Genomic DNA, 25413 nt, shown 5'->3' with positions numbered 1-25413 from the left:
TATGCAACTCATTTTCCACAGATTCAAAAAATTATATTATCTTGCTCTCTCTCTGCTGCTTTAAATTCCCCCACTTCTTTTATAAGACAGCAGTTTTCATTAATAAACATTTTCTCTAAAGAATCATACTCTTCCCTGGTCACATGTTCTGACACAGGTAACACTAGGGTTGTGCAGAGAGCATGAGATTCTCTTCTCTGATTTTCCCTGTTGAGAATGTACCTCAGACACACCTGTTTGCAAATTTTCCTTTTGAGACATTTTGTGCTTTTTCTTGGCCCATTTTAAGGAGTAAAGACTAGCAGCTTTCAAATATCAAGCTTCACATATGTCCAAGCACTTCCACAGGCAATTAGTAAAACAGGTGCATTAGTCTCCCACACAGGTAAAACAGCAACTTCAATGCATAGGCAAAACAGCAGACTTGTGGACCAACACCCAACTCACAACTCAGTGAATAAACAAGGTATGGCACTACAATGCCCAGCCATTTTATAAAAAAAACAAAACCTTTTGCTTTCTTTTGCAAAACAAATGCTGAATAGTTCACAGTAATATTGCTTCGGTCTCTCCACAGACAAAAAAAAATTGCTTGCTCAGCAATAGCAATTTCTTCACTGCAACGGACAGCATATACAGTTTAAGGTGTGAGATAGCAGGCTTCAATCATTGCCCACTCACCACCTTTTGTGTCTGGAGGTTGGGTGGACAGCTGTGCGTTGGCTGTCCTTGGCAGATCCCACTTCTGAGCACCACTTTGTAACAAAAACCGCACCCTTCTCATGGCACTTTTGTCACCTTCTGTTGCAAGAACATCAGCAGACAGCAGCAACACGAAAACTTCTTGTTTTAAATCAAATATATTTATTGTTGGCATCACAATAAATAACACTTCTTCTGTCAGGATGACACCAGCAAGCAACCCCTTTTTGCTTGCACCTCCTAGTGACCCTAAACACTAACTAGACACAGTACAGCTACCTACTGACTGGCCAACTAGTTCAGCATCAGAGTCACCTCTAACTCCAGGTTAAATACACAGGTTTCCTTCCACAGGCTTGGGTGACTGACAGGCGACACTCCCACCTTGTCTTTGAAGGGATGTCTCCTCAGGTGCTCTGTAACGCCTATCTCGATATTACTGGGGAGCCCCCAATAATATCGGATTGGTGTAAAGGGGCAGCTGTGCTGCTAGCTGTGGAAACAAACTCTTTAAAGCATGTAAGTAAATCACATGTTACATTTACTTTATCATGTCTCAGACCTGTACATAACTTAACATAAGCAAACTGCTACACCCATGTATGACTTGATTTGCAGCCTTTTACCTGCAGATTGTTAGCTCCATAGCTAATTCCACTTTGAAAGGCCTGTGGAAAACCGCTCCCATTGCACACAATATATATATAAAAGAAGAAGTTTGTTTGTGTGTGTTTATAGACGAATATCTTCGACATCCCTGCACCGATTCGAATGAAACCAAGGCGAGGTAGTCCAGTTGGATCCTGGCAGCAGGTTAAGAGGGTTAGAGTCCCAGACTGGGACCTCCTGTTTGGTGTACGCTGGGCAGAACTTTGATCCGGATAGCCTTTTCTGAGCCTTACACTGGATGGATTTGGACGATAACTTCACAGACTGGTAACACTGGATCCCAGAAGGGGGTTGAGGTTCCGGTCGGACCTCCCAATTGTGTACACTGGCTAGAATTTTGACGTAGGGAGCCTGTTCTGAGGCCTTCCACTTGATGCAATTGGTTTGTTTGTCCGGTTATGCATTCGGAAACCCCTGCACCGATTGGGATGAAACCAATGCAAAGTGGTCTAGTTGAATCCTGCCCAGATTTTAGGGGGTTATGGGTCACGGTCAGACCTCCCCGTTGGTGTACGGTAGGCAGAACTTTAACCTGGGGAGCCTGTAATGAGCCTTTCAATTGGATCGATTTGGAACAAAACTTCACAGACTGGTAACACTGGATCCACAGAAGACCTACTAGGGAGTTGAGGTTCCGGTCGGACCTCCCATTAGTGTACACTGGCTAGAATAGGGATCCTGTTCTGGGCCTTCCACTTGATGAATTTGGTTTGTTTGACTGTCTGGTTATGCATTCGGAAACCCCTGCACCGATTGCGATGAAACCAATGCGAAGTGGTCTAGTTGGATCCTGGTATTAGTGGGTTAGGGTCCCGGTGAGCCTGTTATGAGCATTCCACTGCATGAATTTGGACCAAAACTTCACAGACTGGTAACACTGGATCCCAGGAGACCTACTAGGGGGTTTAGGTCCCATTCAGACTTCCCGTTGGTGTATGCTGGCCAAAACTTTGACCACGGGAGCTTGTTCTGTGCCTTCCACTGGATGGATTTGGATAACATTTAATATAAAAACAAAAACAACACTGGGCAGCCACCAAATGGGTGTATTGGAAGAGCTTTTAAGCTGCTAATTATTTTTAAAATGTTGACAGTTTCATACAACTCATTGTTAACTAAATAACTTGAATATTTAAACACAGGCAACACCGGGTACTTCAGCTGGTTGCTAAATATGTCCCTAAACTACTAGAAAGTCTGCACATTTGCAAAGTACATATGCCCTACCAGATGCTTTACATTTCAGAGAGTACTCACATGTTGCTGATCTGACATCCTGATGGTGGGATTATACCAAAGTTTGACATAAGTACATATCTTCGAATTGTCCTGATTTAGGCAGGACAGTCCAGATTTTAGGGCCCCTGGTCTTGTCCCGCGGGTCAGAAGATTCTGAGGTATGTAACTGTAAGGGGTGGGGTTATGGATAGAGGTCTGGGATGGGGAAGGAACTCAAACTTACCCTACGCACCACGCCGATCTCTGGTTGACTTCGGAAGAGTCTCCCCTCCCCTCGACAGCGTCTAGGCGGAAGGGGGGAGGATGTCTGAGTACCTGAACGCAACAGGAGAGAGGGCCCCTTGTCTTGTACGCCGGGCACTCGACTTGGTGTAAAGGGGCAGGGTGAAATATGGGGAGTTCCGCAAGGTGATTGCACCATGGGGAACAGCCCTCGCCGGACTATACTCTCACAAGCTGGTCCACTACGGCAACTCCCTCAGTCCCTGTTGTTCAAGGGGGTTCTCACTCGCGGGGGTCTTTCAATATCCTTGTCTACCAACCAATGCCTGTAAACAGAGCACAGTCTCCCTACCTAGGCTGTCTCTCTCCTAACTGCTGCTACGCTTCTAAACTCGTTTGCGCACCAACCCCGACAACTATCCTGCTCGCACAACGCGCAATAAGAGACACGCAAACACTGCAATGATGCAACAAAAAAGACAATCAGGAATAGAGGAGGGGGTACAGTATGCAATTGCAATACAGCGTATAAACACTAAGTGATATGAAAAGACACACTCACTACAGGCTTAGACTAGGGGTGGCCTACTAAGGTGTTTCTGGAGTAGGTGGCACAGGAAGGGGACCTAGTAAGGCCTAGGGGCAATGGCTGTGGATCCGGCCTAGGGCTAGTGGGTGTGCATCCCGCCTAGGGCTAAGCTTAAGGGAAAGGAGACTAGGTATGGCCTAAGGGTTAGGAGGCTAGGGATGGGATCTAGGGGAGGAGGCCTGGAAATATGCTGGGGCACATACACACACAAAGAGCACTTATCTGTTCCTTTCTGATTGCTGAGAGCTCTGCTGCTGCTGTTCTCTCCTGTGGACCGGCTGTACAGGCTTCTTCTTCCCCTTTTGGCTGCTGGTATTGGGGCACTCCTTCGATCCTGTTTTTCCCTTTCTCTGCAGGAAAACATTTCAGCTCTCCAGTCTCCCGTGTGTTGCGGCTACTGTGGCTGCTGCTGCTGTCTCTCCCACAACAAACTGTCCCATTGTTCTCACTCCTTCTCCTGATTGAAAAGCCCGGCAGGATACCGGGGGCAGAGCTATGGCTGGGCGTCGCGTGATTTGTGGGCTACCCGATGATGTCACCACAGCATCGCCCCCCCAGCTGGGAATGCAACCTAGCAACACTGGTCCTGGCTCTCACATAACAGTTACTACTGCTCTGCATGGGTGGCTCTGCCACTGCTGTGTGTTGAGAGCAAGGCCGGATTAACCAGAGGTCTAACTGGGCTTTATTTTTATTTTTCTGCTCAGCGAGTTAGCTGTAGCGAGCCGCCGGCCGCGCTACAGCCTGTACCGCGGCCGGCGACTCCTACTGAATGAAGGTGACGTCACTCACCTCAAATTGCAGGCTGCAGGCAATAGTCCGTCCGCAGCGCTCATTAATGTCCTTACTGAGGAGATCTCGTGAGACTCTCACGAGATCTCCTCAATAAGGAGATAGCTGCGCGCCGCGGAACGGACACTACAGACAGCATAGTGTGCATTGCAAGGGGAGATCATTGCAGGGGGATCTGGCACAGTGGCACTGTCTGGGGAGATCATTGCAGGTGGGGCTGGGCTGGCACCAGTGGCGGATCCAGGGGGGGGGCGATCGGGGCATTCGCCCCCCCTAGCAGCAAAAAGCTAGGTCCCAGCCGCCGATTAAAATGGGAGGGGCGGGGCTAAGAGCGGGGGCGGGGCTAAATGTGGGCCAGCCAATCAGAGTGGTCCCAGCCGGTGACCACAACAGGAGGGGGCGGGGCCAATCACGGGCGGAAGGCGGGGTTAACGCAGGCCAGCCATTCAGAGCAAAGGAGGGGCGTGATTATGCAAAATCGCCCCCCCCTAAACATAAAGTCTAGATCCGCCCCTGGCTGGCACAGTGGCACTGGGGGAGATCATTGTAGGGGGGGCTGGCACAGTGTGCACTCTTTGGGGAGATCATTGCAGGGGGGGCTGGGCTGGCACAGTGGCACTGAGGGAGATCATTGTAGGGGGGGCTGGCACAGTGTGCACTCTTTGGGGAGATCATTGCAGGGGAAGCTGGCTGGCACAGTGGCACTGGGGGAGATCATTGTAGGGGGGGCTGGTACAGTGTGCACTCTTTGGGGAGATCATTGCAGGGGGGGCTGGGCTGGCACAGTGGCACTGAGGGAGATCATTGTAGGGGGGGTTGGCACAGTGGCACTGGGGGAGATCATTGCAGGGGGGGCTGGGCTGGCACAGTGGCACTGGGGGAGATCATTGTAGGGGGGCTGGCACAGTGTGCACTGTTTGGGAAGATCATTGTAGGGGGGCTGGCACAATGTGCACTGTTTGGGGAGATCATTGCAGGGGGGGCTGGCACTGTTGGGAGCTTATCATGACTGGGGGGGGTAGATCATGAATAACAAAAAGGCTAAAAGATAAGAGAAAAAAAATATGTACTTTAATATGTGTAAATTGATTATAACATCACCACGTATATAGTGATTCCCTTGCATTCACACGCAATAGTCCCAAAATAGACCAAAACAGGTGAAAGAGACCCCCATTATTATTATTATTATTATTATTATTATTATTATTATTATTAGCACCATCTTTTATACCTCTCTATCTCCTGCTTTTCTGGTTCCTTGAGCTATTTGAATTTCAACTTGCACACTTATTTGGTCTACTTTTGAACTAATGGTGTACATGCAGGTGAATCACTATATACGTGGTGAAAAAATAAAATTTTGTATTTAACTTTTTGGGGCATTTTGAAAATACTGATTTGGTATATTAAAAGGAACACAGCTCAAACTACTTATACCCAATCCAATATTACTGGGGAGCCTCCAATAATATCGGATTAGGCATAAGTCGCTTGACAAATGGGGGCCTCACAGTACGCCTAGCCCAGGGGTCTACAGTGTCTTATTCCGGCCCTGGATGAGAGGAGTGTAAGAGGCAGTGTAACGTGTCAGGCCCTATTGTGACTTGATCACGCCTCACATCGCAAAGTAGCCATGCCCCCTGTCCCGATTCTCCAAAGTCGGGAGGAATGTGACTGGTCCATGTGCTTTATTGTTATTGCAGATCAGCTGAAGATCCAGCTGCCTTTTGATGGTGCTCTTTGGTAGACATATATAGTTGTGTGATAAAAAACAAAATATAGTGATTATGTATTTAATATAGTGATAATGCACCACAGCTACTTTGTAGAAGAATATATGCCTCAGTAAACAACATATTATTGATACGCCCTGGTGGATTCTTCATATAGAGAAAAAAACATATTTAATCTATCATGGTGGATGGTTTATTCTTGGTCTGAATTTAATCTACACTGCAATGGAAGTGTTTGAGAATATGAATAACTTGATTCATGTTGTTGTTTCAATTTTAACATTGTTATTTTACTTTATATTTAGTTCCCTAATATTATTTTGTGCATTTTTTTTCTGCATTATAATATGATACTATAGTTGCCATTAGACGCTCAGTTGTTAATTGACTATTGTACTTTGTCCACAAACTGTATGAGAAATACTCAATTATTTCACGAGCATCCCAACATTCGCACAGATTCATACAAATCACGCCCCAAACTATATAGTCAAGCCCATCCTGAGATAACACTTCTCCCACTTCCCCTAAGCCCGGCCCACTATGCTTTCCCAATTAAAAAACAAAAGAAACTATTTATCATTACATAGATCCAAGCCAGAGAGGCGGAATGGATGCAGCGTTATGCTGGTGAATATTCACTTGCGATCTCCTACTAATTTCATCATGAACTTTACCTGCGCAGATAAGGGTTTCCCAGTACAGAAAATGGGTAAGGAGGATTATTTTTAAAAATGACAATAGTTTAAGATCGTGATTTGTTTGGTTTTTTTGCTCATTCAGTAAGAAGTCATAAAATAAATCCTAAACAATGTGTATGAATATACTTGTGGAAATATTTAGCTTGTGTCGTTCATGGTACCATTCACAGTTGATAATTTATTTAAACTCTACACAACTCGAAAACAAACAAATGCAACTATAATAAGAAATGACGTTGTTTAATATACACCCGGATGTTTTTGCTGCCCATTCAACATTATGTCGGGTGTCTGGGGCACTCATTGGTGACATTAGTATATTCTCTCTTACAGCCCCACATCACGCAGGGGATCCTACTACTCTGAATTGATTCATAAATAAACTAAAACAACACTGCAGGTGGGGCTTCCAAACCAGTCAGACTGGTTGAAAAGCTTCAGCCGCGTCAGGGAGCATTCTGGGGAGCGAAATCTGCTAACAAGAGACTGTGGGACTGAAGAAAGAAAACAAGACATACAGCAGCAGGAAGCATGTGTGGACCCAGTAAGTGACCTTATACTGATGGCTTTAATAACATCTATGAATGCTCTATGTAACAGACAAAACTAGATGGCCATGGGTAGTTCCCATGTTTATGTATCTTATCCTCCCACACAGGTATTCAGGATACTTTTGTTGTTGATGTTTTACATCTTGTGAGTTGTGATTCTGCATTTGGTAGAGCTGTGCTGATGTTTAATGGGCTCTAATACTTACTGAGCTCACAAAAAGTGTTTGTTACTTTTATATACTAATATACTGAATATAGAAATGTTGATGTAGTCTTTATCTCTTTAATTTTTATATTGTGATATGCAATCATTGTGTTGTAATATATATGGATGATTCAGTAGAAGTTATAAACTGGTTAATCTAGTTAATTAATGCTGTTGATGCTCATTGCTGTTGGTAAGAGCAGCATTCCCAGACAAAACCTAAACCTATGCAAATGACAATCTGTCAAACTAAAAAAAATAAAAAAAATTCACTCACAGCCATGACCTTGCATGGAACTATTTGCTAATAATTACCATCTGTTTACTTTAAGGTTAGATTTTAGTGGGACCCTGTTCCTTCTACAAATCTCTCATTATATAGTAACATCACAATGATTTTGACAGGCAGTTTTGTGCTGGCCACATTTGCAAAGTGGGTCATTGTAAATATGTGGCTCCAAAATGATTACAGAATGTGAAAAAGGCAGCGTCCGCATCATCTGATTGGAGGATCTGGGGGAGTCAGGGCATTTTTGTGCCCACACATTTACACCAGCGTTTTCAGGAGCTGCTCTCCTAGCCGTAAACCTGACTTTGTTCTATATGTGAACTATAGGACCAGAGCAGTAACTAAAAATGCGATGGCTCCAAACCCTGAGATGTAACCAAATTAATTTAAACTATCCAATCCCTGCGCCCTCTCCTTGTATGGGACTGTAATACATAGTTAAGAAGTTCCATCAATTGTATGGTTGCAAAAAGACTCAAATCTATCACAGATCTATCAAAGTCAACCACTCATAATTTTTAATTGAGTTGATCCAGAGAAAGGCAAAACAAACATTCCCTCTCAACTTTCCCCATGAGACATTTTTTAATTTAGCTTTCTGGTCTAATAACCATATTGTCTTCTATATATAACCTCTCATAAGCAGGGCTGCCAAGAGGAATTCAGGGCCCGGGTACAACAAACTCATGGGGCCCCCCCATAGTTGAGTAAGCCCTAAAAATTTTTTGCGCCGCCTAACGGCGGCGCAAAAAACACGACGCGGGTTTGGTCATACATTCAGGGGCGTGTCAATGCGCCATTGGGGCGTGGCTAGCCTAACGACGGTGCAAAAATTTTCGGGAATGTGGTCATACATTTGGGGCCGTGGCAATGCACCGTTGGGCGCATAGCTAGCACATCAAAATCACTAGGTCCTGAATTCACCACAGCGTCACATATGTCCAAGCACTCCTGACTTTTAAGACATCCAGCACCACAGTGTAGTATACAAAGAATGCAGTGTGTACACAAACAGTTCAGTCTTGGCCTGCGCCCACTGGGCTCACCAAACATTGGCATTGTCCCTACTAGAATCACAACATTTCACACACTATGCTGCTCTGTCCTACCTGTTCGTCTCACTTTCTCCACCCGAGGCTGCTGGTTTCTTTAGTTGTGGCTTGCCTGGATCTTGGAATGTAGAAGGACCTATTTGGGAAAAAAATGGCTACATTTAGAAAATTTCAGTCAGACGCAGCGTTAAATCAATAGCACCCACGATTAATAATTAGGCCTTCCTCCAGCCCCAACATTAAAATAATAGAATTCACATGTAATAAATAAACCTATTTCCCGTCATGCAAACAGCCTAGCAATACCTATTTCCCGCAACCATCACTGCCATTAAATAATTCATAGTCACATTTAATAAATAGACCTCATCCTCCCCAAACTCACCTCCACATTCAATAGGCCCCAAATCACCCCATCTTAAATTAATAATCCCCACTATTAAATTGCCTCACCATCACCCTACAAACAAAATAGCGCCCATTAATTAGCCACCACCTACCGCACACACACTACATTGCAACAAGCCCCATCACAACTACACTGCGCCCTCCATGCTGCTTTCCCCCCTTTTTATTCACTCTGTGCCTCTTTGCCCCTTTTTTTTATAACTCTGTGCCTCTCTGCCGCTGTTTTCCTCCTCTGTGCCTCTCTGCCCCTGTTTTCCTCCTCTGTGCCTCTCTGCCCCTCTTTTCCTCCTCTGTGCCTCTCTGCCCCTCTTTTCCTCCTCTGTGCCTCTCTGCCCCTCTTTTCCTCCTCTGTGCCTCTCTGCCCCTCTTTTCCTCCTCTGTGCCTCTCTGCCCCTCTTTTCCTCCTCTGTGCCTCTCTGCCCCTCTTTTCCTCCTCTGTGCCTCTCTGCCCCTCTTTTCCTCCTCTGTGCCTCTCTTTTCCTCCTCTGTGCCCCTCTTTTCCTCCTCTGTGCCCCTCTTTTCCTCCTCTGTGCCCCTCTTTTCCTCCTCTGTGCCCCTCTTTTCCTCCTCTGTGCCCCTCTTTTCCTCCTCTGTGCCTCTCTTTTCCTCCTCTGTGCCTCTCTTTTCCTCCTCTGTGCCTCTCTTTTCCTCCTCTGTGCCCCTCTTTTCCTCCTCTGTGCCCCTCTTTTCCTCCTCTGTGCCTCTCTTTTCCTCCTCTGTGCCTCTCTTTTCCTCCTCTGTGCCCCTCTTTTCCTCCTCTGTGCCCCTCTTTTCCTCCTCTGTGCCTCTCTTTTCCTCCTCTGTGCCTCTCTTTTCCTCCCCTGTGCCTCTCTTTTCCTCCTCTGTGCCTCTCTTTTCCTCCTCTGTGCCTCTCTTTTCCTCCTCTGTGCCTCTCTTTTCCTCCTCTGTGCCTCTCAGTTTCTTTCCTTACCTTTTGTCAGCTTCTTTCTTTTCTTCTCTTCTCTTCTGTCTTCTCTTCTTTCTTCTTCTTTGGTCTTGTCAGGCTGCGGCGCTCCTCACTGACTGACTGCCGGGCGTGACTTGATGACGTCACGCCCGACAGTCAGTGTGAATGGAGAAGACAGGAGAGGAGGGACGCGGCGCCGCGGTCACGTGAGTATTGATTTTTTTTTTTTTTTTTTTATTTCTTATAGCTCCCCCCACCATGCCCCCCCCCCTCCCCCTACCCCGCGGGAATTTTTTTTTTAAAAAAATAAAAATACGCAAAATACAAAAAAATAAAATAAAAAAAAAAAAATGACAAAAAATAGCAGCAAGGGTCTGGCCCGGGCCCCCTGGCATGGCCGGGCCCGGGTAAAATGTACCCGCTCCCCCCCCCCTCTCGGCGGCCCTGCTCATAAGAAGGGCATCAAATTCATTTTTAAATTCTGCTAATGATTCTGGCATCTCTACCTGATGTTTTAAGGCGTTCCACAGCTTAATCCTTTTCATGGTAAAGAGCCCTTTTTCCTATGCTGATGGTGAAACTCGTCCTTTCATTTGCTGTTGAGGACCTCTTGTCATCTGTATGGTCCTTGGTACAAAAAGTTAATTGGGTATCTGTAATGACCTTAGATATACCGATCAGCAGCAACATTAAAACCACTGACAAGTAAAGTGAATAACATTGATTATTGTGTTACAATGGTACCTGTTAAGGAGGGGGATATATTAACCAGCAAGTAAACAGTCAGTTATTGAAGTTGATGCATTGGCTGTGGGGAAAAAAGGGCCTGTGTAAGGATCTGAACGACTTTGACAATGGCCAAATTGTGATGGCGAGACGACTGGGTCAGAGCATCTCCAAAAGGGCAGGTCTTGTGGGGTGTTCCTTGTATGCAGTGGTTAGTACTTGCCAAAAGATGTTCAAGGAAGGTGAATCGGTGACAGGGTCATCAGTGTCCAAGGCTCATTGATGCGCCTTGGGAGAGAAGGTTAGCCCATCTGGTCCAATCCCACAGAAGAGCTACTGTAGTACAGATTGCTAAATAGGTTCATGTTGGCTATGATAGAAAGGTGTCAGAATACACAGTCCATCACAGCTTGCTGCGTAACCACAGACTGGTCAGAGTGCCCATGTCGACCCCTGTCCACTGCCGAAAGCACCTACAATGGGCATGTGAGCAACAAAACTGGGCCATGGAGCAATGGAAGAAGGTGGCCTGGTCTGAAGAATCATGATTTCTTTTACATCATGTGGATGCCCAGGTAGCTCTGCTTTGTTTACCTGGGGAAGAGTTGGCACCAGGATGTGCTATGGAAAGAAGGCAAACCGACGGAGGCAGTGTGATGATCTGGGCAATGTTCTGCTGGGAAACCTTAGGTCCTTGCATTCATGTGGATGTTATTTTGACATGGACCACATACCTAAACATTGCAGGCCAAGTAAACTCCTTCATGGCAGTGGCCCTCTTTCAGCAGGATAATACACTGCTACACTGCAGGAATGGTTTAAGGAACATGAATGACAAAGAGTTGAAGGTGTTGACTTGGCCTCCAAATTCCCCAGATCGCAATCCAATTGTGCATCTGTGGGATATGCTGGAAATTCAAGTCAGAGCCATGAAATGTACAACATACAGGACTTAAATGATCTGCTGCTAACGTCATAGTGCCAGATACCCCATGACCTCTTTAGAAGTATTGTGGAGTCTATGCCCTGACAAGATTAGAGCTGTTTTGGTGGCATGAGGGGGACCTACACAATATTAGGCAATTGGTTTTAATATTGTGGCTGTGTATTTCTACATATTATTTAGGTCACTTGTAATGTGCCTTTTTTTTTCTCTTGCAGTAATAATTTATATTTTTTTCTAAGCTCTTGTGAATCTTAGCACTGCTCTAAATAACATTCTTAGTTATGTTACCATTACCATCTGTAAGCTTGCCAGCAGGGCCTTCTTACCTCTTTGTCTGTTTTACCCAGTTTGTTTATTAGTTTACTATGTTTGTCCCCAATTGTAAAGCGCTACGGAATATGTTGGCGCTATATAAATAAATGATGATGATGATCTGACTTTTATAGTTATCTGTTGTGTAGCATAGACATGCTTTCTAATTATATTTCAAACACAGTTGTAATAATAGACAGTATAATTATAGAGCTTTTTTTGTTTTGTTTCTTCCCTTTTTTTTTTTTTTATATCTTCATTACATTTGACAATTATTCAATATCCGTTACATGGAAGCAGACACATAAACACACTAAACCTTTTATTGTAATTCATTGGGACATCTCAACCAATGGCCTCTGCAGGGGCGCACGGAGGATTGTCGGACGCTTCTTTGACAGCGCCGCGGCTGCTGTATAGGACAGTGGCCACTTAGTTAGCGAAGGGGGGGGTTTCTAGAGACTCAGAAACCCCCCCTGCATGCGTCACTGCCTGCAACACTCAAACATTATTTACTAATAGATCTCATCCAAACTTTTAATGTAGAGTTTGTAGACAAAGCTGAGATGATATCAATAGATGCTGCCATTGATACTATCATGTAAACAAATTCCCATTCCTTAACTATTTCTATACATCTTGGGTGAATAGCTGCTGGTACAAAAAGTGTTATTGTGTTTTTGAATGCTTTCTTGTAGTCTAATTGAGTATCCAATGGTGTACAACCCCTACCCCCACCAACCTTTATCTACACTTCTGAAGGCTCTGCCCCCTGCCGAGCCAATACACAGTCACTTTTAAATGCAGGATGGGGGTTCCGAAGCATCAAAAAAATGAATATATACATATAATATTAGACACAAGGCCCTGTTCAAAATAGTTGCAGCTGCAGTAGATACAAGTGATTAAAAACTGATACAGACCAGAGCTGTGAGCTGAGACAAGAAATGTTTGTTTTAAATTAGACAATTTAACTCTTTCCATTAATCTATAGACAAAAGAAAATATCTTTATTTAATCTATGTAGGATGTAACTCTATTTATTTACATTTATTTATGTTATTTATGTTTATCTCCACAGAGATGATGGATGGTGCCCAGTACGGGAAAATTCTGATGAAATTGGGCCTAGCACTCATTGTGGTTGGGCACCTCAATTTTATAGTAGGGGCTATTGTACACGGATTGGTGCTGAGACATGTGGTTCAGCTGCTGGACACTGTGTCACTACAGTATTCTGTGACCAACATCATTGCTGTGGCATCTGCAATTCTGGTAAGTTGATGGGAATAAGTGTCTATAGCTGCGCTATGGAATATGCAGGCGCTATATAAATAGATGATGATGATGATAGATGTGATAAGTGACTTTTTCTGTATGTGCACTATTATTGTAGCTATAAAATATATATCAGAGCTGTACCCCAATGTAAAAGGAGTTTGTGTGGCCACTAGCTTCCATGATAACTCCAAACCCTCTCTGGTATAAGTCCATTTTTAGGATGTGATCAACAATTTAGAAAAAAATGCTTCATTTAGAAATCACTGGAGGTTATTGCAAATATAGCCTTGGATCTGCTGTTTGCCTTGCTATGTGCAAATGCACCTACATTTTCGCCAGTGGGCATAGCTCTGAGGTGAAGCATAAGTCTGCACAAGGAAAGGAGTTGGGTAGGGTTGAAGGTGTTCTTAGTGAAGTACAGAGTAAGCAGTGTAACAGATATGCTCAACTGGGTCAATGATACTTATGTTACTTACATATGTAAAGAGTAAAAAGTGAGCATTTTAAAGATGGTTCACACTCGTGTATATATATGAACACCTATTAAAATTGCCAACATTTTATTGGTATACTTTAAAATTTAAAACATACCTGTCAAGCATTGAGTAAAAGCAGCGAAATATAAATAGTCAAAAGTAATGTTTGTTAGAAAGAAAATATGTGATCATAAAAAGTCATTAGGCCAAAGTTGATTTTTTTTTAAATGTGTTTTATGAGGATTCTATTATAGTAATTATTTTATTTTGTCACATTGTTAATAGCAGTGATCGTCATCATTGTCTACACCTCTCTGACTGTAATTCAATCTTGTCTGCAATTTTCTTATCCAATAAAAGTATAGTTAGAATTGTCCAAACAGACTTTTACCATTGCTATCCTCCTCAATTTCTATGAATGCATTATTTAAACAATGTTCATCTGAAAATTAGTATTGTTTCAATTAGTTAGGGTTAAACTTATTTAGTTTTTATGTTTCAATACATAGTATCAATTATTTATAATTAAATGTTGTTTGAGAAAAAATGGCAGGCTAAAATTAGCAGCAAGGTATATCTTGCTACCTTCCGATTTTAGGGTTTTTATACTCTGTATAAAGATTTATGAATCTTTTAATGGGTACTATTTAATTATCCCTCAATATATTGTTTATCAGTGTCTCAGTCTATTTGTATTCTGATAGTTACGTTAAGAGCAAATTCCATTGAATGTATCAATACAGATACTATTTCACAGTGTTACATGATTTCTCTATAAAGAATATATTTTCAGCAACAATGTATATTATGTATATATTCTACTCTATATTATGAGTTTGTGGATTTCGGATTAAACACTATCCACTTCTACCTAAATTCTATGAATCACTGTATGCGCAAGAGGATCCAAATCTGGAGCGCAAGCAAGAATTTTGGTCCCAAATTAAGTTACCCAAAATAACAGACACACAAATCTCTGCTCTGTCTGCCCCGATCTCGGAAGAAGAGGTGATAGTAACCATCAAACATTTAAAAAATAATAAAACGCCAGGGCCCGATGGACTCTCTGGAGAGTTCTATAAATTGCTCCTCCCTAGGATATCGAAAATCTTACAGAATTTCTATAATACAATATTAGCAGAAAAACAATCCCCTGCTTATTTTAACATGGCTATAATAAAAGTATTACCCAAGCCAGGTAGGGACCAAACGTTACCCAGTTCGTACAGGCCTATATCGCTCCTGAATACAGATTATAAAATACTGACTAAGATCTTTGCAGAACGGGTCAAAAGAATACTCCCCTCTATCATCCACCTGGATCAGACTGGCTTTATTTGGGGCCGGAACTCGGTCTCCAATATCAAAAAAGTCATTGCAGTACTTCAATCGGAATGGGGAGGCAGGGGAGAAAATCCGGCACTTCTGCTGTCCCTAGATGCCGAAAAAGCTTTCGACATGGTGGGTTGGGACCACCTTTACGAGACCCTTTCCAGATTTGACTTCCCGACACAATTCATAGAAACCCTTAGGACACTATATACAGGTTCTTTGTCACAGATAGTGGTGAATGGCCATGCTTCTCCCCCGGTTCATATATGTAGAGGGACACGCCAGGGTTGCCCGCTGTCACCACTCCTATTTGCACTGGAGTTAGAGCCATTAGCCATAGCTCTTAGGCAAAATCAGGCATTTACAGGAATCACAGTAAGGAAAAAGGAAGTAAAGCTGTCTCTATTCGCAGATGACGTGCTTCTATTTTTCTCCAAGCCCGAAGTTATGATTCTAATAATCCTAGACATGATAAAAAGGTTTAGCTCTTTCACAGGCTACAAAATAAACTTTAACAAATCGGAGATGTTGTAGTTAGGTAACCCCCAAACAATTGATAGAGAACAACATAATTTTGGAATATTTAGAGTAGTGGAAAATGCATTAAAATACTTGGGAATACTGGTGACCCCCTCCCCCTTCAAATTATACCAATGCAACTATAACCCTATTATCAGCAAAATTCAGACTCAACTTAATAACTGGAAACATCTACGAGTATCATTAATGGGAAGGGTAATAATCATCAAAAACATAGTTTTTCCCAAGCTCTCATATCCTATGTTGATGCTCTCAATAGCAATCGGTAAAAGGGATATAGAGAAGTGCAATACTCTGTTTAGCCAGTTTATATGGCAAAATAAGAAACCAAAAATAGCCAGGAAAAGGCTGATATTACCAAAAACCAAGGGAGGGAAGGGCTTCCCAGACATACAAGCATTTAACAGATCTGCCATGTTTCGGTACATCTCAGATTGGTTATTGGGGATTGAACATTTTACCAACAAATCTCTGGAGGAAGAATGTTTCTATCCATATGCCCCGGCCGCCTTACTTCATTTACCCAGGGCAAAAATACCATCTGTAAAATTGCACAACATTCTATTCAGAGACACATACACAGCGTGGATAGCCATAAATAAAAAGTTTAAAAGTAGCCCGAGATTTTCAAAATACCTACTACTTTGGGGTAACCCAGAGTTCTCACCCTCGCTCGAAAATGAGATGTTCAGAGCTTGGAGAGAGAAAGGAATTATGGTGGTGAGAGATATCTTTGACCCAGGGGGCACGATATACTCCTTTCAGCAGCTACGAGAAAAGCTTGTCTTCCCACATAATCAGTTTTATATGTATCTACAGATCCGGCACTATGTTCTGAGCAAACAACGAGAATGGTTATTAAGTGACGATGTGGAGGGCACAGGTGATTTAGAAGCGACTTTAGTCTTTGCTAAAATAAACAGGTTTAAGATCAAATATCTGTACGCTGACCTAATTGATGGTGAACTTGATAAGGTGTGGGCCAAAACATGGGAGTCTTGGAAGCAAGACCTACCGAATCTATGACCCCCAGGAGAGATGTTAGGTTATATGAAACATACTGTGAAAGCTCTTAGTTCTGCCAGACTCCAGGAAGTTCACATCAAAACAATTAACAGGGCATATATATCACAATCGCAGAGGCGATTTATGGTAACAACAGAAACAGGTATATGCCCGAAATGTCAGAAAGCTCAGGCCTCTCTGTTACACAATATGTGGTCATGTCCAAAGATTACTAATTTTTGGAATAAACTGGTAACATATATAAACTTTACCTTTAAAATACAAGTATCGGCTCACTATGAAGTACTATTGTTGGCAGTTTTTGATTCTTGGAAAGATCAGATAGAAGGTTCGCGGATTATACCGTTACTCACAATTATGGTCACCTTGGCAAAGAAAGCCATTCTAGGCAACTGGACATCCAAAAGGACCCCATCGATATTGGAGGTCACATCGGAGTTGATGGAAACATTATATTTCGACAGACGAGTCACCTTCAATGATTTAGAGAAAGGGGTGGAGCGCTTCATGCTAAATGGGGTGCATACATAGACACATTGAAAGAATCGACTCGGCTCCATATCATGCGGGTCTTTGAGGATACTAGGTGGTCTTTACTGAGAAATCTTTGAGGATGGTGGATGAGGTTAAGTTTTATCCAAAATGGGAATGATTGGCAAATGCTCAGCTAAACTGGTATTAATAGGAAGTCGTAGTATGTTTCATGAGAAACACCAGGAAAACACTATTCAGTAACTCTGTTAGTCTCAGTCTCCTCTCTCTTCCCCTCCTCTGTCTCCTTTTTTGCCCTTTTCTCTTTTCCATTCTATTTCTGTCCCCTTCTTTTATTTTTATTTTTTTTATTTTCCTCTCTCATTTATGTTTGTGATAGAAAAAGAAAAATTTTATTTGTACATTGAGAAATTATGTTGCAATTATTTGACATGATGTAAACTTGCCTATTTCTTTGTACAATAAAAAAAAGATTTACAAAAAACACTATCCACTTGCAGATGCACACATGTCGGCTATTCTAAAACCCCCTGCCCGCTAAAGGCAGATTCTAGCCCACATCTAAGTTCAAGCATTTGTTCATACACATGGATTCAACATTTTTTTGAGGAGGACAGAAATCAAGTAGCGGGTATTGATTGATATGCCAAAGCGCGTTTCGCTCACACTTTAGCAAGTGACAGAGCCATCTTTATTTCTCTCTGTCGTCGCTAGAAATTGAAGCTTTAGAGGGCGTTTCCCAGCTCTATTTGTCGGCTTAGTTTTAAATTTCACCCCTTTTGATTTTACTCTCTACAGATTGAACAGCTTGGACACATAGGGCCCTTGGTGTAAAATTGATGCAATGTCTATGTGCACAGCTTGCATCTATAATTAATGTAGACGTATCTTGTACTTGATCAAGGGTGTCAATGTGACACTGCAGTATAATAAGGGGCGGGCAGACACACGTTAATCTTTGAGATGCTTCTTCTGAGTTCCAAGGATCTTGAAATAGATTGGCTATGAGGTATACATTTCTCTTTCCTACCATTGGGGGACATTGGGGTATAGTAGATGGACTAGGCACTTATACATGTTTGAACCCCACTCTCGTCCCCTACTAAGCCCCTCCTCTCCTGCTCAGACTTCAGTTTTTTAGTAAGTACCTAGGAGGACACGTTTGTATAGGCTTCTGCCTATACTATAGTTAGAAATAGTTTTCTCACATTTTTATTTTTTCTCCTTTTTACAGGTGCAGCGCAGGGACCCCTTGTAAAAGACCCAGAGGAGTGTACAGCCATATGGACTTCCTTCACTCTGGGTCTCTGCACAGGGGTGAGAAACATGACAGCTCCCCTCACCCCTCAACACTGCCAGCGGTCACGTTACCGTCCCCTAAATAGAGCATAGACTAGGTACACTAATCAGAGCTGCCTAGACGGCCGCATTGGGAGCGAATAGTGTCGGATGGCAGTGAAGCTTACAGCCTCTCCTCCTCATCCGACGGACTTGCCGGCGGATCCCCTATCCTACGAGCGCTACTGCTACAGGGGCACAGGCAGCGTTTGCACTGTATAATAGGCAACACGCTGACCGGAATACTCACTGCAGACCTGGGCACTATTATTTTATGCAGCGTAGTATCAGAGGAGCCACGGCCATACTTAGTGTCGGCGGGTAGGCTGCGCATGGAGGCGACCATTGAAGAGGTGGTCCTGGGGGCAGAACTTCCCTCTTCCTCTCATTGCCTGGCAGGCTTTCTCAATACGGTAGCCATTACAGGACTCTCGTTACAGCTAGACAGCGCTCTAAATGGTGACCTCTCTGTGCGTCTTCTATCTGATAGCACATTATCTAATTGTTATTTTTTATGCAAATAGCTGGGTTTTTGCCTGGATATTGTCTTGAAGACTTAGGTTTCTTATGGGACAGAATTGCTGGTGTTTAATTTTAACAGTAGAGTCTGTGTTGATTATTGTTTTTCACAACTATATTAAGTGTAGTTATATATATATATATATATATATATATATATATATATATATATATATATATATATATATATATATATATATATATATATATATATATATATAAATAATCTGGTACGTCCACACTACATTATATATGTGCCAAAACGATAAGATACAGATTTATTCTGTGACGCTCTTCATAGCATTACATTAGGTCAAGAAAGGGGACTTCCAGGGGTATGGATCCACTGATATGTCTGTGCTGCATTATGTATGTGCCAAATGTAATTTTTAGATTATCTTTTAGACAGCCTAACCTGGAGGCTCTCCATGCAGTTTATGGTGCTACGGTATGCAAATGATGTGTAATGTGATGTATCAGCAGCTCTGGGGGAGCCAGTCTGGGCTAAATCCATCAATTTCCGAACTCCCTAAGGTGAAATTAAGGTCCGCAAAGGTAAGTGAACCTCCGTTTTCTCACAATTCTTCACGCAGTCAGGCCGCATAGTTCATATCTGTCACAAGCACATCTTCCCAGACAGAAACAGCTATGCCTTTATCCCAGTCTGAGTCCGCCCAGACAGAGGCACGTGTGCTCACCAGCTCACAGAGGTAAGCATAATTATTCAAAGGTTGTTCAATGTCAGGATCAGGATTTGGTTCATTCCTCAGCCAAGGATGGCTAGTTGGATCTTGATTTACAAAGGAAGACACCATTAACTTTGTGGATTCCACATCCACCCACAGGGGGGATAACCTCAGCCTAAGCATCAGACTCACTTTAGGCATTGCAGAACTTGAGCCTGCGGCCCCATCCACAGTAGCCCTATTTAGGTGACCATTTACTCAGATGATGGGCATGGTGTCTGATTTTTGGCAGAAGCCAAATAAACAAAATATCAGCCTGGGCAGATTAAATCGCTGTATCCTTTCCCAGTAAAGGAGTTGGTTAAATTGGAAGGGACCCCTGCCGTGGACACCCTTGTTGCTTGTCTGTCCCCCCTCTGCTATCCCTATGCAAGGCGGGCAGCCATGAAGCGTTGTCTCTAGGTCATGACAGGGATGGTTTCAACCCTTTCGTTCCTTTGTCTGAGGTCGGGGTGCCCCATCGCGTGGTCACTCTTCGGCTCCCAGAGGAGCATATAGTACAGGCAGAGTTACAGTTAGGTCGGCTTACATTCCCGGAGGTTGGGGGTTTTATCCATACCTCTTCCTGATCCACAGTCAGATGGGTCGTTTCGTCCCTTTTTAAACTTGCAGTCCCTGATCGGGCAAGTCACAATTGTCTGGTTTCGGATGTCCTCCCTGCACACAGTCATTGCGGGCAGGGAACAAGAAGAGTTCCTGGCCTCCATAGACATCAGAGGTCTTCCTCACATTTACCAATCTGGAGGGGGCACCTGTTCTTTTTTACTTTGTTGTACAGAATTTTCAGTTTCAGTTCCATTTCAGGGCCCTGCCCTTCGATCTTGACACCGGGCCTCGAATGTTTCTAAGGTAATGGCAGTCATGGCAGGGCTACTGCACTCACTGAGAGTCATGATATAACCCTATCTGGACGACCTCCTTCTGAAGATTTCGGCAGCTTCCCTCTCTCTCTCACATCACCATTTTCCCATCCAGTCCTGGAAGAGCATGGCTAGGTTCTCAACCTACCCAAATACTCGCTCAATCAGGCACAGCAGATCTGCTTCTTCTTCTGGATTGTGACCCAAAGGGTCTTCCTACCAGAGGACAAGGTCCTCGCACTTCAGCGCAGGACCAGGATACTCCTGGCGCGGAGAGAATTTTTCTCTTCTCCGTTGCATGAAGCTTCTGGGAACCATGGTATCTGTGTTCAAAGCAGTACCGTTTATGCAATTCCACTCCCGACCTCTCCCGAGGGAGATTCTATAGAAGTAGTCCGGCGCCTATGTTCATTTGGACAGGCAGATTATCTCTGTCCAAACCCATTTGTCTATCCCGCTCATGGTGGTTAACCAAACACAGTTTGGAAAAAGGGCAGTAATTTCACCCCTGGACCGGACCCTGGTTATAACAGACGCTAGTCTGTTAGGTTGGGGTGGAGTAATAGGATCCCTAAGGTTCCAGGGTCTTTGGTCCTCTCAGGAAACCGTTCTTCCAAATCTATGTCCTGGAGCTCAGAGGTGCATAGTGTTGCTTCAGGCCCAGCAGTTCCTGACCAGGACACCTCTAAGGATTCTGTCAGGCAATGCCTGGCTGTGGCGTATCTCAATCATCAGGGGGGGAACACGCAGCTTGATGCAATGCAAGAGTGGTGGCAGCCAATCCGATTGTATGAGGAGATTGCGACTGGACCAGAGGCATAGCTGAACATAGACCTGTAAGGAGAGACCTAAAGGGAAGAGATAAGCAAGGAGAAATAGAAGTGGTGAACGGGGAAGACCAGGGGAAAAGTAAATGCGAGCAAGAGGTGGAAAAGTTGGGTATAGAAAATGTCATTGGAGCCAGGTATAAGATGGGGCAATAGAAAGTGAGAAGAAATAACGAGGTCTGAAGTCGGTAAACGGGGATATGAAGGGGGATTTAAAAGGGACAATTGAGGGAATAATATTGAGGGTTAATGATAACAGTGCTAGAAAACTAAAGCAAAAGGAGACAGATTATAAAAACATATTTTTCTAACTAAAATTTTCTTAGCCTAAAGAAAGAGTATTGGTTTTAGGAGCTGACATGAGGATGGAGCAGAGACAGTAACAAAGAGAAACTATAGGCAGTTTCTGTGAAATATTTGAGTACAGTGAAATACTAAGAAAACTGAAATAGAAAATATTTTCATGAGGATTTTAAAATAGACACTAATAGAAAGACATGCATATAAAAAAACTAGTTATGTAAATACAGTTTGCATAATTACTAATACTAGAATGAAATGATAGCGTAGCACAGGGATTGTAAAACTTGTTTGTAAATTATCAGTCAGAATAGAATACACTGTCTATACAGCAAAAGCCATTCATAGTGACATAGCGAGAGGAAGCACAAGGCCTATTGGACGGGAATCGGGAGAGGAAAGCAGAGTGTAGAGTAGGATCCAGCACAAGAAATATGACGCTAGTGTAGGACGAGAAGTGCTCTTCAGAATCCAACAGAGAGAGGACAGATAAACACACTGGACCCAAACAACAAGGTCTAGCAGGTCACAGCAATGAAAAGTTCTTTGCTTAGCAAGAACTGCTCTACAACAGTTGAACTCTCGGCATTCTGAAAAATGATACCACTCAAAACAACAAACCCTTTTGCATGACTTTAGAACAAAACACAAATCTATAAAAGTTCTGGGGGTATATTTAATAAACTGTGGGATTGAAAAAGTAGAAATGCTGCCTATAGCAACCAATCAGATTCTAGCTGTCATTTTGTAAAATGTACTAAATAAATGATAAATAGAATCTGATTGGTTGCTATAGACAGCATCTCCACTTTCTCAAACCCGCAGTTTAGTAAATATATCTCCTGGAGTGTTGAGTACCGTAAGAGTGCTCTTATCACTTGTACAGAACAGCTAGCTAAATTAACCTACAGCACCAATGACCTATCACACAGAAAGGAGTGATCATTTTCATCATAGAGCCATTCTAATGCCAAAAACTGAACCCAAGGTGTTAAGGTTTGCGTAATCTACTGAGTGGGTAAGAGACCAGTACTGTACAATGAAGGACACTTCTACAATAGAACTAAATGCTTTTTTTTGTGAGTATGATAAAGGTTAAGCAAACTTAGTGCAAGTTAATAAGTGATAGAAACTTTGTTCACAGTACTTTCTACCATTTGTATTTTTTATATCAAGGTATAAATACTAGCATTGTTTGAAGATGACTTTACAGTTCTGATAAGATTTTAATGTGAAGCAAAATATAGCAATATGACAAACATGCTTATTTGAACAAAATGTAATTACTATTGTTTTATTACTTGTTTTCCCTAACTGTAAGTCCTGCTTATTGGTTTTTGTGCTCATCTGGGGACTTGTGTCGGTATAGGTGAGACGATATCTTTCTACATTATGTGAGACTATGAAAGTACCCATGGCAGAGAGGGGCGCATAATTTTTCAGAGGGCAATACTGAAAGCAAACAAATAGGCAAAGGGACTAAATATTATGAGTATTTATAGGAAACACAAATTGGTCCCAGGAGGGAAAGGAAAAGAACATATTATAGCCATGGTGTTTTGAAGGGGAAATGAGAGGAAAGGGAAAGGAAAAAAGAGATGTAAACCACGTCAACATAGTAATAGCATAGTGGAAAATGCGTCTGGGGCACAAACAGCAGGTTAAGGCTGGAAGCTGGTCACAGGACAGGAGGCAACAATACCCCCACAAGTGCCTGACTAAGCAGTTAAACATTGAAATATTGGATCTTGCTGTTTGGGTCACCTTATTATTATACTTGCTAAGACTGACTCGCAGAATATTTTTAAATTACGTCAAGACGTGTAAACTCACTTGACAAAGCAAGGTAAAGGACTTGTCCATGATCCTGACTGTTACCCTAAAGCATCAGTCCACCGAAGGCAGTCCTTGTTTTCAAGGCGGAGGTGTCCCTAAAAAGCAGTGAAGGTGGAAGCATTGGCCTCTCTCATCATGCTTTAGTCCTGGACCTAGAGAACATGGCCCATTTAGAAGGGGCACTGGGATCTGTCTGTTTTGTCATGTCCCTCAACCGTAATGGCCAGACAATGCAGGAGATTTCATGCATCATTCAGCCCATTAATTCTGTATTGAATTGACTTCTAGGTAAGGAGTAAACCCATCAGTATTTATTTCTCGGCAAGGGCTGTGGTTAACGGCTTTAAGGCATATCGGTGAAGAGCCTGGCTGTGGGCACAATAGGGTAGAGCTAGACCTAGGGGCCATTGGGTCTTTCTATAAGCTTGTCTCTGAGGGCCTAGATGAAGCTCTCTTTCATCTGGTAATAGTGAGACTGGGTCACAATATTACACTGTTGTTCTGTGTTTAACTGTTTCAGAGCAAAGATGCTGTAAATCCAGTCAATCATATCTAAGTCATGGTAAACCTGGGAGAGCTGTAGACAGTACTTCAAGATTCTCAAGAGCCTATATTTTAAGGACAAACTCCTGGAAATTTTCATGTATGACTGCCAGCTCTTCCTGTCCATGTGTGCCACAAAGATATCATTAACTGACTGCTCCATTTCATGAAGCAGGTGGGGGTAAGCCCTCAGGGCTTCACTAATAATCTGCATCCTGCTACGCAGGAGAGGGATTTGAGGGTAACTCATCCCCCATGTATTAGACACCATATGGGATGCTGGGTTGTGATTGTGGACAGACTGTGCTGGGGAAAAAATATCCTTTAGTTGATGGTTTGTTACCTTCACCCTACTACATATAAGCTATGAGGTCTAATTTTGAAGGGGAGATTTTTTTCTGGGATCGAGTGACTTATCAAAGGATCAGTGTTTGAGGTACAGAACAGAGAGACTAAACTAGTGGTTCCCAAACTTTCTCAGTTCGAGGCACCCTTAGGGTCACCATCATTTTTCCAAGGCACCCCTGAGCCAAAATAATTACCGGGTAGTCCCGATTTTTAAGTAGTTGGGTCAAAATGACATAAGTTGTATTTAGAGCCCTTCACCATCACATTGTGCCCCTTCATCATATTACTGCACCCCATTCACCATATCACTCTGTATCCCCTTCGCCATCTTGCACTGTGTGTCCCCCTCCTTCAGCGTCTCTCTCTGTGTCCCCCTCCCCTCCTTCAGCGTCTCTCTCTGTGTCCCCCTCCCCTCCTTCAGCGTCTCTCTCTCTATGTCCCCCTCCCCTCCTTCAGCGTCTCTCTCTCTCTCTCTGTGACCCCCTTCACTCTCTGTTCTTTTACTTACCTTCTTCCTCATGTTCTGCTGCTCACTGACACTGTCGGACGTGATGACGTCACGCCCAAGGTCTGTGAGAACAGCAAGGAGGATCTGGCGCTGGACTGGTAAGTTCTTTTTTTTTTTTGTTTCTCCGAGGGCGATCATGGCACCCCTGTGACAGCTCCGCGGCACCCCAGGGAGCCGCAGCGCACACTTTGGGAACCGCTGGACTAAACCAAAGTCATCCAGCTTGTTTTTGGGTCCTCTCTACCACCTGCCTCTCCGATCCCCATAGCAACAAAGTGTGTCTGTGCATCACTGCAGTATACCACACAGACCAAACTTGCACATGTTTAATGGGCCAACTCCAAAGGAATCAAGATTTGTTTTAGAGACAGATAAGGTTCTCCTTCTGAGGGGTG

The 25413-nt window shown here is 43.3% G+C and overlaps 1 protein-coding gene across 4 annotated transcripts in view; it reads left to right on the top strand.

The window, feature by feature from the left end:
- The first annotated feature begins 6524 nt into the window (after positions 1 to 6524).
- TMEM54 (transmembrane protein 54) overlaps positions 6525 to 25413 on the top strand; it is a 26091-nt gene continuing 7202 nt past the window's right edge. Inside the window, exons 1-3 of one of the 4 annotated variants that reach the window (XM_075195246.1) lie at positions 6525 to 6661; positions 6984 to 7194; positions 13128 to 13321. In XM_075195246.1, the coding sequence (XP_075051347.1) occupies positions 7182 to 7194; positions 13128 to 13321 (207 nt within the window). In that variant the 5' untranslated portion in view covers positions 6525 to 6661; positions 6984 to 7181. Of the gene's footprint in view, positions 6662 to 6983; positions 7195 to 13127; positions 13322 to 18351; positions 19002 to 19455; positions 19606 to 25413 lie in introns of those variants that run through there. The other 3 variants (XM_075195249.1, XM_075195248.1, XM_075195247.1) reach the window with 3 other exon arrangements.

The sequence above is a fragment of the Mixophyes fleayi genome, chromosome 2 (genome assembly GCF_038048845.1).
Source record: "Mixophyes fleayi isolate aMixFle1 chromosome 2, aMixFle1.hap1, whole genome shotgun sequence".
Taxonomy (NCBI): Eukaryota; Metazoa; Chordata; class Amphibia; order Anura; family Limnodynastidae; genus Mixophyes; species Mixophyes fleayi.
This window is presented reverse-complemented; position numbering and strand designations above follow the sequence as displayed.